General features: G+C 34.2%; 3 protein-coding genes across 3 annotated transcripts in view; 2 read left to right on the top strand and 1 right to left on the bottom strand.

Annotated features, from left to right (window-relative positions):
• Positions 1 to 15,586, top strand: part of SIKE1 (suppressor of IKBKE 1) — a 278,198-nt gene that overhangs the window by 153,479 nt on the left and 109,133 nt on the right. The window lies entirely within an intron of this gene.
• SYCP1 (synaptonemal complex protein 1) overlaps positions 1 to 15,586 on the bottom strand; it is a 111,758-nt gene that overhangs the window by 69,224 nt on the left and 26,948 nt on the right. Inside the window, exons 13-16 of the mRNA XM_050748443.1 lie at positions 11,318 to 11,412; positions 10,634 to 10,818; positions 9,271 to 9,338; positions 1,422 to 1,483 (exon numbers count right to left, since the gene is read on the bottom strand). Coding sequence (XP_050604400.1) covers positions 1,422 to 1,483; positions 9,271 to 9,338; positions 10,634 to 10,818; positions 11,318 to 11,412 — 410 coding nt within the window. The remainder of the gene's footprint in view (positions 1 to 1,421; positions 1,484 to 9,270; positions 9,339 to 10,633; positions 10,819 to 11,317; positions 11,413 to 15,586) is intronic.
• The window catches only part of CSDE1 (cold shock domain containing E1), a 172,430-nt gene continuing 162,734 nt past the window's right edge, over positions 5,891 to 15,586 (top strand). Inside the window, exon 1 of the mRNA XM_050748123.1 lies at positions 5,891 to 5,901. The gene's annotated coding sequence lies outside the window, so the exon portion shown is untranslated. The remainder of the gene's footprint in view (positions 5,902 to 15,586) is intronic.

Genomic DNA, 15,586 nt, shown 5'->3' with positions numbered 1-15,586 from the left:
ATTTATACTCATATTCATAGGGATATTGGTCTGTAATTTTCCTTTATTATAATATCTCTGTTAGGATTTGGTATCAAAAACCTACTTGAAAATTGTTTTCACTCTTCTATTTTTTGGAAGGGTTTGTGGAAGACTGGTATTATTTCTTCCTAAAGTGTCTGACAGAATTTACTAGTGAAATCATCCATGCAGAAGGGAATCATTATATAAAAGCCAATGCTTTAGTATTCATTCAACAAATATTTATAAAGTGTTACAAAGTGTCCCTTTCTGTACTAAGTACTAGAGTCACAAGGTAAACAAGACAAAGGCTCCTAACCCTTACATACATTCATTCCACTATTTATTTATTGAGCACCTACTATGTGCCAGCCACTATGCTAGGTAAGGAGTCTAAAGGGTGAATAAAGCCTTAAATAGTAATACCAAAAATAAATGTATTTCATTTGTGATAAGTGTTATAAAGGAAAAATTCAGGGTGCTATGGAAATAAGCCATACAAAGACCTAAACCTAGCCTGGAGTATCAAGAGAGGTTTCATAAAGCAGTGACATTTAAGCTAAGACCTGTATAAGCATGCATTAATAAATCTGAAAGCACTGAAAACATTATTATTAGTTGCAAACAGTTTGTCCCAGAGCAATTAAATGGAGAAAAAAAAAAGTATTTTAAAATAATGCTTCCAAGCGACAGAAGAAGTAGGAGCTGCAAAATCAGGTAGAGATATGATAGGTAAACACAAAATCAATTAATCAGTCACCATAAACATTATTATTTTCTACATCAGGGGCCAGAAAACTGCAGTATGCAAGACAAATTCAAGTCTCTTTTCCTAGACCCTTAAGCTAGGAATGGTTTTTATATTTTTACAAGGTTCTTAAAAAGAGAGAAGGCAAAAAGGAGGAGAAGAGAGAAGAGAGACCATGTATGACCCACCAACTGTAAAATATTTACTATCTAGTCCTCTACAGAAAGTTTGCTGACCCATGTTCTATACACTGCAATCAATTAAAATATAATGAAATTTTACCCTACATCTTCACTAAACATGATTCTACCTGAACATTAAACATAGGTACTGAATATATATCATACACCTTTTTCAAAATTGCATCTTTATTGTTCAAAGGGTACAACATCCAAAATTACCAAATTTACAATCAGCTACATAACATGCAAATTTGATCTTAGTGTGCTATCAACACATACTCAAATGATATAAACAGCTTGATGAAGACAGTTAACAAGGTATATAAAAATTGGTATAAAAATGCATCTTTACTTAAAACCAAATATAATTTTTACATTTTTGCTGAAAAAAATAGTATAAAACATCTATAGTGTGAGAGTCTGTAAGTTAAGGGATTCAATATTCTTCTGAAAAGTAATTGCTATATATTAATAGGAAAGACTATACTTACCAAGACTTTTTTCAATTCTTCAAGTTCTACTTCTTTGTTATTTGTAAGCTTAGTCATCTCTTCTAAAATAAGCAAAAAAAAAGTGTTAAAAAGCTGGATTAAAATAATAGGAAAAGAGACAGAAGGAACAAGCATAATACTATGCAAAAGGGAAAAATCAGGAGAGATAAATGCAATTAGAGCAATGTAAAGCATAGAGGAAGTCCAAATCTAACTATGCAAAGCTAATTAAAGATAAATATTAATAGTGATGTTTCTATAAAGTTAATGCCATTGCCAAATAACCCAACATTCACAAAGCAAAATAAGCAATAAATCTATATAAAATATATTTGAAATGAGGTCAGAATGTACATTTACCTTCAACTCATCACTGTCTAAACATCTGACCTTTTAATCGTCATTCCAAACTTAACAGAAGTGACTCTCTTTTTTCAAGCTAATTCTGAGCATCGTACTTTGGATTTCAACATTCCCACCTCCTCTGAGACTTTGTTCTTATACTACCAATATACACAGATTCTATGTAGAGGAATCTTTAATTTCCCCTATCTCGTCTAAACATTCTATTTGAATATAAAACAATATCTGACCTTTCTGCTCTTTCAAGCAACTATCAAATTTCTTAGTTTGTTTTGCCAACAAATTCCTATTTGTTACCTACACATCTCATTTTGAACTCCAAGTAAAACTAATGCCTATCACCATAATAATAAAATTATCATCTTAAAGATCACCAATAACCATTTTGTGATACAATTCTTAAGTCTTCATCATTGTGGAGATTTGTACTATTTGATACTATTAACTTCTCCCATTTTTTCCTCTTTGATTTTGCACTATTCATATTTCCTGTTTCCTCTCTAACTCCTGCTCTTGTTTTCTTTGCTGACAGCCTTCTTTCTTGCCATCCTAAAAAATAAGGCCCAATGTTTTTCTTTCTACACTTCCACGAGTTCAACATTATGCTAATAAATTGAAAAATCTTTCCAGCCCAAGCCTCCCGCATTTTTCAACTTTCTTATATTTTTAACCTGCCCACAAAAGATGAAACCAAAAAAGAACTGCCTACAGAGTTACCTAATATGTCCAGCTGTCAGCTAAAACTTTATTATGTCTGAAATATTGTCCTTCCTCGCTGTTAAGGGTCATTATTGATTACTGGAGATGTAATAGACTTACTGAAAATTTCTCAAACTCTGTACATTTTTAAAAACACTTGTAATAATTGTCCACAGTCTTGAAGGAAAATTAACAAAATATAAAATGTCAATATAGAATCCAAAAGAAAAACCTGACATATACATAGCTTATTTAACCAGAAAGTGTATTTCAGGTTAAAATATTTAATTTTTAAAAACTCAAAAACTGATTAAAGACAGTGGACTGAGCATGTTTCTATATGCTCTCTCACCCCAATCCCACAAAATTAAGAAAAAAGGTACAAGAAAAAATATATATAAAAGAACAACATTAACAAAATAAGAGAATATCATTAACAAACCAGAAAATTAAGGAATCATTGGAGGAAAAAAAATTCACACTAATTCAATGAAGGCTATGTGGAACAACAAGACCAAGTGACCATACCTCTCACCACAAAGCCTACCTCAGGATAAAGTAAGGATCCTAGGAATTTGGGTGGCAGACGAGGTAGTGTTCCAAATAGCTCATTATTCTTAAGCAGGATAAACATCCCCTATAGTAAAAGACAAGACACTATGCCCACCTTTCCACACAGCAACTCCCACTCACTCCCATAATCAGAAGAATTAGATTGTAATACACAGTGGGAAAAGATGAATACTTATACATAGATGAGTCAACAATCAGGTACCAACAATTTGTGAAGAAAAGCAAAACAATGAAAAAGAAAGCTCCAAATTAAACTGTGAAAAAAACTAAAACCCAAAGAAAAAGAGTTAATAGAGTAAACAGAAACAGGTATTTAACTAAGTATAATGTTCCAACAGGATACCAGATCCCTGATATAAATTACCTAGAGCTCTTAGAAATTTAAAATTTGACAACTGAGATTTTTAAAATAGCAAAACAGACATAAAATTTAAAGATTGAATTAGCAAGGGAGAAACAAATTTAGAAAGATAGAGATAGAGATGAGATAGATATAGAGATACAGATACAGATACAGATAAAGATAAAGATAAAGATACAGACAGAAATAGGATAGAGATATCTCCCAATTCAGGAAAAAGAGCAAAGAGGTAGAAAACGTAAGACAAAAGTTTAAAAACCAGAGAGGCTTCAAGATGGCTGATTAGAGGCATCTGCCCACTCACCTCCTCCACAAAGAAGAACTAAATTAGTGAGTAGATAATTACACTTCAAATAGATCCTCTAAGAACACTGAAATTCAACAGAGATGTGTCAGGAAACACCTAAGGCAAGGAAGGAGAGGGAAGTGAGGCAGCCTGCTCAGGATGGGCTGGGAGCCTGGAAAGACTCCCTAATCCAGGGAAAGGGTAAGTAAGAGAGCCCCAACTATCCACAGTCCCACTGCAGACTCCTGCAATCCTAGCCATTGTAGACTCCTTTGGGCCCTGAAATTAACCTAGGTAGCTGACTAGAGATCTCACAAAGGCATTGCTCCAGAGAGGGAGTTCATGTTGAGTCCCACCCACCCTCTGAGTTCTAAGCAGCTATAGCACAGTGCCATTTTGAGAGCCCAGCCCCCAGGAGACTACATCTTACTCTGAGGCCCAACAACCCCTGCATCTCCATATCCCTGGAGCCCCACTGACATACCCCCAGCCAATACTCACTGCTGACTACTGCCACCAAGACTGAAGTGCACCCCACTGGCAGCAACCCTGCCCCCTACCAACAGCAGGACTGTCGCACATCTTCCCGTGCCCCAGGGAAAGTCTCCCCCTCCCGCAGCTGCTACTACTGGCTGCTGCTGCTGGAGCCATAGCAGAAGCCAATGGCATCAATCCCATGTCATCCCAGCAGCAGGGCCATCACACATTTGCACACACCCCAAGGACAAGCTACCTTGCTCACAGCCACAACCACTGCCACTGCCAGCTACCAGGTGAAGCCAGAGCCACTAGCAGCAACCTCATTGCTCCCAGCAGTGGAGTCACATACCCTGAGTACAGGCTCACGGACAGCTGATGCCTGGGGCTGAAGTGCACACTCCTCAGAGGCCTGCCTATAGCTGCTGCCACCTAAACAATCCCATCATCCCTGGCAGCAGGGCCATAGCACACTTGCACATACTCTTAAGGGCAGGCTCCCCCAGCTCACCACAACTGCTGCAGCACTCACCTGAGTGCTCCACCAGGGGCATAGGAATCACCCCACCCTGCTCACCAGAGCCAGCACCTATAAACACAACTAGGAAGCCTGAAGAGAGGCCCACCAGGACTATCTCTGCTCCCTCAAGTGCCTGAGTACACTGTCCAAGAGCCTAGGGGATCACACTGCTCCATCCACCACCATTAGCACCTAAGCACTCCTCCTGGGTGCCCGACGAAGGGTCAGCCAGGCCTGCCACTACCACCACAGTTGGCACTCACCCACATGCACTTGCCTGTAGGCCTGGGGACTGGCCCACACAGTCCATTGCAGCCACCGCATTGCATCATTTTTATTTCCTTCATAGCACTTATGCCAATTTATAATTAAATATTTATTTGTGATTATTTGTTTTGTATGTTTCTCCAAGAAGACTGCAAACCTCGTGAGAACAAAGACATGTCTGTTACATTCCTCATTACGTATCCAAGGCTAAATAAGGAATAAACATCTAAGCCTTACTTTGATAGTTATTATATTATACATCTAATAATCAAAGCAGAAGCAATAGAACATACTAGGAGGGGAATCTGTTACATAACCAAATTGAAAGCAAAGATGGATCCAGATATGGAAAAATGAGTACAAGAATAAGACACATTTACAGCAATATTAGATTAAATTGAAGATGGGCAATGCATGAAGCAGCAAAAAAAAAAAAAAAAAACTGTAACAAGTTAAGAAGCTGGGAAAAAACTGCCAATGATTTCCTATTGCAGTTGACTTCAACTCACTTGGTATGCAGTACTCCCACTCTTTAAATGAACAATGAAAAGATAACTGATATCTAAATAGTTTGAACTTAGACAATGAGATGCCTCTTAAATTTGCCACATAGAATAATCAGATTTGTATTGTTAAAGAAACACTCTAGCAGCAATGTAGAAAATGATCAAAAGGTGGCTATCCTAGAAACAAAAGGACTGATTCTCAAGCTACTGTAACTATAATAGCACTGGTCAAAGATGTCTGACCTAAAAGATACAAGGAGTAGGGCAGCCTATATCTGAGCGGTACACAGGTTAAAAGTGTTTTGAGGATTGAAACTGCTGAGGAAATAATGGAAGACCACTTTAACAAAGATGTAAGCCTAAGAAAATACCATCAAGGAAGAATGTAAAGTGTAGCCAGGAAACAAAGAAGAAGGAGAGCTGTTGGGGTAAGAAAAGAGATTTCAAAGAAAGGTAAAGCAAACAGAAACTTAGTTAAATATAGCAAGGGATGAATAAAGATTAGGACAAATGGGGGTAATGTGAAGCACGGACTGATGATTAATCTTACAAATACAATTTTGGTACCATTATGTTCTTTACATGCATCCTGAAATTCTAAAACCAAGAAAGAGAAAATGAGGAATTGAACTGTTCTAGGTCTGTGGAAATCAAGAAAAGGGAGATATTCAAATGATAGTTAAGAGGAACTTTTAAGTTAGTGATATTTTATGAGTTAGGTGTCAAGGAACACCAGATAACCAATTAGCAGTAAAGCATAAGGGAAAGAGAATAGTACAGAATATCCTTCAAGATTTCTGGTTTTGAGACTATATTGTCACCCAAAGAAGTTCAGTACCTATGTCATTGTTAATGCTACTTTCCTACACATGATGTTTCCTACACTCCTTCATCCTCTACAACTATCCGAAGCCTTAAAGCCTACTTTTAAATTTAAATCTACCTTTTCCATAAAGCCTTTTCCAACTATGCAGTACACATTGCTATCTTAGGCTTCCTCTTGGTATAAGTATTAACATACCTCCATCAATAAGAAATCTATAAGCATTCACCCAAAATATGTAAGTGTGTATAAAATACAAATGCATATTTATATTTACATAAATGTATAATCAATGTTATAAATGTTTATAAATATAAATTTATAAAATATAAATATGTATTATAGTATTCATTATAAAACAAATTTAAAATATAAAAATAAATAAAAATAAAAATTCTAATATTTTCTTCCCTTTTCCTAAAGGAAATTTTGCTCACCCCTTCATTTTGGACACCATTACTATAAGGGTTTTATGTGTTTAACCTTTCTCCAACAATAATCAGAGATTTCTCAAAAGGATGGTATTTTACTTCTATACATTCCTACAACATCTAAGGCAATGCTAAAAAACATACATGGTTCTATTTCATAATTCTAGAATACTTTTTTCAAATTTGCCAAAATATATTGCTCTACTATGAGAAAATCATATAATAATACAAAATAGCAGTCACTTAATTTCAATACTAGACTGAATTATTACAAATAAATATCCATTAAAGACATTTTAAGAAACAAAATTATTCCTTAGTCTAAGACATTAAATTAAACAATTCTAAAGAAAATAACTATAGGTATACAAAAATTAACTCAATGGATTAAAGACTTAAATGTAAGACCTAAAACCATAAAAAACCTAGAAGAAAACCTAGGTAATACCATTCCGGCCATAGGCATGGGCAAGGACTTTATGACTAAAGCACCAAAAGCAATGGCAACAAAAGCCAAAATTGATAAATAGGATCTAAACTAAAGAGATTCTGCACAGCCAAAGAAAACATCATCGGAGTGAACAGGTAACCTACAGAATGGGAGAAAATTTTTGCAATCTATCCATCTGACAAAGGGCTAATATCCAGAATCTACAAAGAGCTTAACAAGTTTACAAGAAAAAAACAAAAAAAAAACCATCAAAAAGTGGGCAGAGGATATGAACAGACACTTCTCAAAAGAAGACATTTATGCAGCCAACAGACATATGAAAAAATGCTCATCATCACTGGTCATCAGAGAAATGCAAATCAAAACTACAATGAGATACCATCTCACACCAGTTAGAATGGCGATCATTAAAAAGTCAGGAAACAACAGATGCTGGAGAGGATGTGGAGAAATAGGAACACTTTTACACTGTTGGTGGGAGTGTAAATTAGTTCAACCATTGTGGAAGACAGTGTGGCGATTCCTCAAGGATATAGAACTAGAAATACCATTTGACCCAGCAATCCCATTACTGGGTATATACCCAAAGGATTATAAATCATGCTACTATAAAGACACATGCACATGTATGTTTATTGCAGCACTATTCACAATAGCAAAGACTTGGAACCAATCCAAATGTCCATCAATAACAGACTGGATAAAGAAAATGTGGCACATATACACCATGGAATACCATGCAGCCATAAAAAAGGATGAATTCATGTCCTTTGCAGGGACATGGATGAAGCTGGAAACCATCATTCTCAGCAAAAATATCACAACGACAGAAAACCAAACACCGCATGTTCTCACTCATAAGTGAGAGTTGAACAATGAGAACACATGGACACAGGCAGGGGAACATCACACACCAGGACCTGTTGGGGGGTGGGGGGCTGGGGGAGGGATAGCATTAGGAGAAATACCTAATGTTAATGACGAGTTGAGGGGTGCAGCAAACCAATGTGGCACATGTATACCTACGTAACAAACCTATGTGTTATACACATGTACCCTAGAACTTAAAGCATAGTAATAATTTTTTTAAAGTAAGTATAGGTATATATAATGATTTAAAACAGTACTTTATGCTCGAAGGAGGAATAAAAAATGGAATGGTTTATATTATAACCTTTTTAATTTAAACTTATCCTAAGAAGATAAAATTATTTGCATTTGATAGTACAATTTTAGATGATAAAGGGTTAATCTATAGTGGAAAATTAAGCCTCACAAAAATAAGCATAAATATGGTCCAAAAGTTCATATGGTCCAAAACCTAACTACTTGTGAAATGTAAAGCACACATTTCAGATACTAGATAATATTTTAGTTGACAATTATTTTAATTATATAAGTAGTTAAATCTAATAATAAAGCTTACATAAAGTTATGAAAATATTTTATAAAATATTTGCCAATTCATGAATATTTTTAATTTATAAAAATTTTGTTTTCACTAAAATTGGAAAATATTTTATGCTTTGTAATTTTCTACATTTATAGATATGAAGATTTATGAATATGAAGCATAGGTTATTAGAATTATCTAATTACATGGCCATAAATTATAAAATAACTACTGTAGAGAATGTCTCTCTCTTTTGGCCATGAAAGTTGTTGAATTTTAATAATACCTATGATAAAATAGGATCACATTTTCCTGTGAATAGTACATAATCTAACACAACAAGCAATTAAATTTCAAAATTCAATTAAACAATAACAGACATTTCTCACTAAGAATTATTAAGGTCTCTGAATCCTAAAATAAAAAAAGCAGAATATCAACTTCTCTTAGTTGTATTCTGTTAGGAGCCTCAGTCCTCTCTTAGGCTCCCCACACTTCTAAATATCTATTAACTGCATAATAAAATAGTCTTTCTTAAGTTTTAAATTTTCTACCTTCAAATATTGAAATAAAAATATTATCAAGCAATCTCTACTGGCAAATGACAGAGAGGAAATTATATTTTATTTCAAAACAGTGTTTATGATTTTATAATAAGCTAGTATTATTAAGGAACACACATTATTCTCTAAGTCTTACCCAGTTCACTTGATTTCTTTTGAAGCTCCATGGTAAGTATTTTCAATTGATCTTCACTTTTTTCCAATCTTGTAAAATATATCATTTTCAATACAAAATATTATTTTAGTCAGAATTCATCTCATAACTAAAATTGGTGCAATTTAGCAACTGATACATCTTAAAATAGATTCACCCACTGGATTCTTAAACATTTATTAAGTACCTACTCTGTGCCATACAGTGTAACATTTTAAAATAAGATATTACTATTATAAATACATAATTGTATATTACTTTTATGTAATATACATATATATCTTAAAGCTTATGGTATAAGTTTTCTCTTAGCTGTTGATGATAATCAGATTAACACATCCTAGAACTCTGAAAGAGATTGAGTATGTAACTACTATTATACTGAATTCTGCCTTAGGAACAATATAATTATGAGAATATGTATAATTTGGTTAACTTCTCTGGCTTTCTGTTTCCTCAAAGTATAACACTGAGGTAATAGGGATAGATGAATCTTAGGTAACTTACCATTTTAAAAATGAAAAATCACTGCATAGGTCAATCAAAAATATATAAATTAGGGGAGCTAGAAAGGCTAGTTTTCCCTCACCATGCACAAGCAATGGAGAAAAAATATTGCTAGGCCCCGGCTGTGGCTTCAGAGAGAAACGTGTTCTCCTTTATCCTACCAAACTTAATTAACCATAATGCTAATGAGACAAAAAAATAATTATCTAGGCCTCCTAACACAGCTTTATATAAATATTTCCTTAATATAAAGTAGTGAAAAATAGAGTCTTAACACTCAAGTGTTAGAAAAACTGCTATTTAGATGAAGTGAAAATACTAGTTTATTTTTTATGTAATCACATTTGTTAAACCATTTGTTAAGTTAATAATAATTATATTAATTAAATTGATACAGAGTAATTGGTTAATTTAATAAACATAGAGTAGTACCTATACCAGGCTAGCTGCTAAACTTATAAATCAGAAAGGTCTACAGACCTCAGTAAGATAAACCCTACAGTCTAGAAGTTACTTCTAGGAAGTTAATAATAATCTACAGTCATTAAATAAATCACCGCATCAACCTTTCATGAGTTTATATATATAACTAAATTCTATGGCAAAGCACACATGGGAACTATCCTAAAGAACATCTTCTATTACATCTTTTCCTAAGATATCTGTCTATCCAAAGAAACTTTTAAAATGTATTCCCACTTTATACATAAGAGACCTGACTATAGTTGTTATATGAATTATACATCAGTTGGCAATGCAAAGAAAATGGCATTGAATATTAAAAGTAAATTGTTTTTTATTCACTTATTTTATGTATTAAAAATAATATATATTTTACCTTTGCTGTTCTGTTCTCAATAATTCTTTCAAGCTGCAGATGGTAGTTTCAAATTCAGTAACCACAAATGAATGAGCAGCTCTAGCTTTATTAAATGCTTCCATTTGAGCTTCTTTTTCTTCAGTTAGCTGACAAATTGTTTTTGTTGCTATCTGTAAATCTTCCTCTAAAGCCTTTTGAGTACTCTAAATGAAATAAAGTATAAAATAAGAGCAATGATCCAAAGGCCTTAACCAAAAAAGCTGAACTTATCTGCTTCTATACATTTACTTCCCCTTTCCCACCCTCATATTTTCCTAACTATTATTCCTCCTCCCTACCCTCAAATGCCCACCCACTACTCTTATTTCAATTCACTATTCTCCATATCCCACCTATAGTTCCAACTCCACCATGGAGCCTTCCTAGCCAACCCAGCCATACTATTCTTTCAATTCTTAGAACTATTGATTTATTACCTAAACCACCCTGTTGGCACCTGTCCAGGGTCTTGTATCTTAATTATACTTTTGATGTGTTTTTATGCAATGTCTCTAAACTATAGCATTTTGCAGACTAGGATTGTGTCTTCTCTATCTATTTGAAACTCCAGGTCCTTGTACATTGTATTAGTATTTAATAAATATTTGTTGACTGAGTGATAGTGTGAGACTTATTACACATTACTGAGTTTTTAAATCATACCACACTTCTTTGTAATGACACTTTAATATCTTCTAGTTCTTTAGTCAAATGATGCTGCTTCTCAATTGATTGTTTTAAGTTTTCACTCTGTAATTCTAAAAGAGAAAGTTATAAATAGATCGTAATTAGCAGAAGATATATACCAAGAAAACTAATTATTATTTGTGACAATTAGTCTTTTTCCTCCATTAGATAATAGTACAAAATGAGGGGGAAATATGCAAATATAAACACACAAATATTGGTCACCATCAAGCTTTACTGACTTACCAAGACTGTTATCTCCCAATAACTCAAAAATAAATATTTAAGGATTTACATTTTTTAACACAAATTTTATTGATTGATTACTAATTTGGATATTCATAAAATGTAGAATAAAAAGAGTGGGTTTAAAACAATATTTAAATACTGCATGCAAAAGGAAAAGATACACACTAAAATATGAAAAGTAATTTATCTCCTGAGGGTAAAATTATTCATGATTTTATTTTCATTATTGATTATCTTGTTTTTTTATTTTTCAAAATATTCTCTTTATTTATTAAATGACAAATAAAAGCTTTTGACTCCACTTAAGAGCCCATTTTTAATAAATACTAAGTCTCAGGTACTAGTCTATATGGTTCATATTTATGCACTCATTTTTAAACATCATAAAAACAATAGAAAAAAGAAGTTCATTATATTCTCTGGATTCAAATTATACAGTTTCCTTTTACTAAGCTACCTGGCCTCGGGCATGATACTTAACCAGTCTGACTACTTTTCCCACCTGGAATATTAGAATAATGATAATTATTCATATTATGAAGAGTTACCTGCTGTTAGAAGTAAACAAGATAATGCAACTTAAAATGCTCAAGCACAGTGTCTAATCTATAATCAATAAATGATAACTGCTATTAACACGATAATAATGGTGATATATGGTAGAAACTGGACCTTAATATTCATGATAATTTACAGTATATTGGTCAGGCAGGCAAATAAACAATGATTGCGCTGATGGGTACTCACTAGAAGTTCTGCGAGTTTACATAGAGGAGACACCTAAGTCAAATAAGATCAGTCAGAGTTAGAGGTACAGGGAGATGGAGAAAGTTTAAAGACTTCCAGAAAGTAGCAGCTGAGTTGAAACATTTGAAAGACAGTAAGAATTAGCAAAGGTAATGGGAGTTAGGAGAGAAAAGGTCACAGGCAAGTGTAAGAGCATGGAACACAGAAGAGATAGAATGACACATTCTGGCATCTAAAGAAAATGTATTTTAGGAGCATAAGGCTTGAAGTATAACGAGTAAGTCACAGGAGATATGATTGGAAGGATAATAAGGACAAGATCATAACAGGACTTATATAACTTGTTCAGAGTCTTCTGGTTCATAATTCATGAAGACCATGCAAAACAATGAAGGATGTTAAGCAACAGAAGTATGTGCCAAGTTTATATTTTTAAAATTCCATTCTGAAAAACCTACATAGAATGAAAGGGTCATTGGTCCAACTCTGAGGAAAAAATAGAAAAAGTAAATCTGGGCCAGGCCCGGTGGCTCATGCCTGTAATCCCAGCACTTTGGGAGACCAAGGTGGGCAGATCACGAGGTCAGGAGTTCGAGACCATCCTGGCCAACATGGTGAAACCCCGTCTCTACTAAAAATACAAAAATTAGGTGGGCATGGTGGTGTGTGCCTGTAGTCCCAGCTACTGGGGAGGCTGAGGCAGGAGAATCACTTGAACCAGGGAGGCAGAGGTTGAGCAAGCCGAGATCACACCATTGCACTCCAGCCTGGTGACAGACTGAGACTCTGTCAAAAACAATAACAACAACAACAACAACAACAAAACAAAACAAAAAAATGAAAAAGTTAACCTGGAGAGAGGGAAATGTTGACTAATGATTGTGGTGTCCATTATGATACTATTTCTTATGGTCTGGTAATAAATGTTTCCCCTGAAAAATCATAAGCACAAACTAGCCCTTAGTCATATATGGGAACAGAATGTATACTGCCAGAATGTTCAAAAGAGCTCCAAGCCAAAATTTAATTTGAAGTGCTCCTAAATTTCCCCAGGATCCTAGAAAATGGAACATGCAAATTTTCTCCAGGCCTAATATACTGCTAATCCAGGCCTTAAAGAATTTACACAAATAAAGTTACATGACCTCACAATCAACAAACACAATGGGAAACAAAGCACCATGAACAGAGTCAGCAAAGTGAACAAAAGGCCAACTTAGATCTGCAAAGATTTCAGATTTTGGAATTATTGGTTATGAAACTTAAAAATAAGTATTATCACATACTTTGTAAACTAAAGGAAGATATCAGTAAATCAATAAAATTACTAGAAGTAATACATAAAATTGAAACTGAAAACTCCAAAGGGATAATGATGAGTTTTGTCATTTAAACACTCCTGTAAACGGGAATAAAAATTCAAGATCAAATATTAAGAATATTAAAGCATTAAGCTCCTGACAAAATAGGAATTTGCCAGGCCAAAAATGAAGAGAAAATAGAAACCTATAGAAGTAAGGTACCCACAAAACTTGTTTGTGCCCAAAGGGCATTTGCAAACCCTGGCAAAGTTGGACTTTTGGTTTAAAATATGATGGGATAAAGAATTTAAGATATATGAAAACCCAAAGACTACAGAGAGTAGAGAAAGTCTAAGAAGTAAACTTTTGTACAATAAATTGGGACAGTTTTGATGTAAGGAGCAAGCAAAAGTAAACCAACTCAGAGGCAGATTTGCAGCCCAGGTTGAAATCACCTGAGTGGTTCAGGACACCCCAAGCCTTCAAGCTGACTTAAGGTTGTCCCAAATGGATAGAAACACCATGTGCATGGGGGGGGAAAAAGCAAATCCTCCCAGGGGGATGTTAAGCAGGCCTTAACTTATTCCTATAAGTAATCTTTTTTTTTTCACGTAAAAAAATTGAGCATAAAGTCAAAAACAATAAGGCACACAAGCAAACAAGGCACTTTGACTAAAAACTATCATAAACAAGACAGAATGAGAATCACAAACATTTAAAATAAAAAATTATCAGAAAAGGAATATAAAATAGCTATGATTTGTATATTTAAAGAAAAGACAACCTTGAAAATAAGAATAGAAAACTAGATAAAGTAGAATGGCAGCTTAGAAAAAGAAAAATAACATCTTAAAATAAACATCTTAGTAACTAAAATTAAATGGAGGAATTTCATAATGTGTGAGAAATAAAAGAGAAGAAAATTAGTGAATTACAAGATAGGTAAAAAGAAATTATCTACGATAAGGTATAGAAAGGCAAAACTGTTGAAATAGGAAAAAGAGATTAAGAGTCAAAGAAGAATTAGAAAATTAATGTAGGTTTTTACTTTGGTTTCGGGTTTGGTTTGTTTGTTTTGTTTGTTTGTTTGTTTGTTTGTTTTGAGACAGGGTCTCACTCTGCCACCCAGGCTGGAGTGCAATGGAGCAATCATAGCTCACTGTACCCTCAAACTCCTGGGCTTAAGTGATCCTTCCACCTTAGCCTCCCAAGAAGCAACATGGGTTTTTTCCCTCAACATTTTTTTCTTACTCAGAAAATGAGGAAACAGAAAGTAGAGTAAATACAATATCTGAAGAGATTATTGTTGAGAATTTCCAAGACACAATAGTAACAGACAGTAATTTATAGATTGAAGAAGTTATTAAACAAAACTAAGCCTATGAGTAAACATATTATACTGTAAATGCTAAAAATCAAAGATGAAGAAAATCTGAAAAGATACTACTGACTTCTTAAAACCAACATAGTAAGCCAGGTGTGGTGGTTCACATCTGTAATCTCAGGACTTTGGGAAGCCAAGGCAGGAGGATTGCTTGAGCCCAGGAGTTTGAGACCATCCTGGGCAACATAGTGAGACCCTGTCTCCACAAAAAATTTTAAAATTAGCCAGGTGTAGTGGCATCTGCCCGTATCCCATTTACTCGGGAGGCTGAGTTGGGAGGATCACTTGAGGCCATGATTGTCCCACTGCACTCCAGCCTGGGCAACAGAGCGAGACTCCATCTCGAAAAAAAAAAAAAAAGAAAGAAAGAATGAAAGTAAAATAATACCTTCCATGTGCTAAAAGAAATGTCTAAAAATAACATATGGTGTGCCAACCTAGAAAGACATATCATGCAAACATATCCTTTATGGATGAGAATGAATAAATAAATTTTCAGACAAATGGAATCTCTGACAGCTAATCACAAACATATTCTCACTAAAGGAGATTTTAAATATTCCT

The sequence above is a fragment of the Macaca thibetana genome, chromosome 1 (assembly GCF_024542745.1).
Source record: "Macaca thibetana thibetana isolate TM-01 chromosome 1, ASM2454274v1, whole genome shotgun sequence".
In the NCBI taxonomy this organism is placed as follows: Eukaryota; Metazoa; Chordata; class Mammalia; order Primates; family Cercopithecidae; genus Macaca; species Macaca thibetana.
Note: the sequence above shows the minus strand (reverse complement) of the source record. Positions and strands in the feature narration are given on the sequence as shown.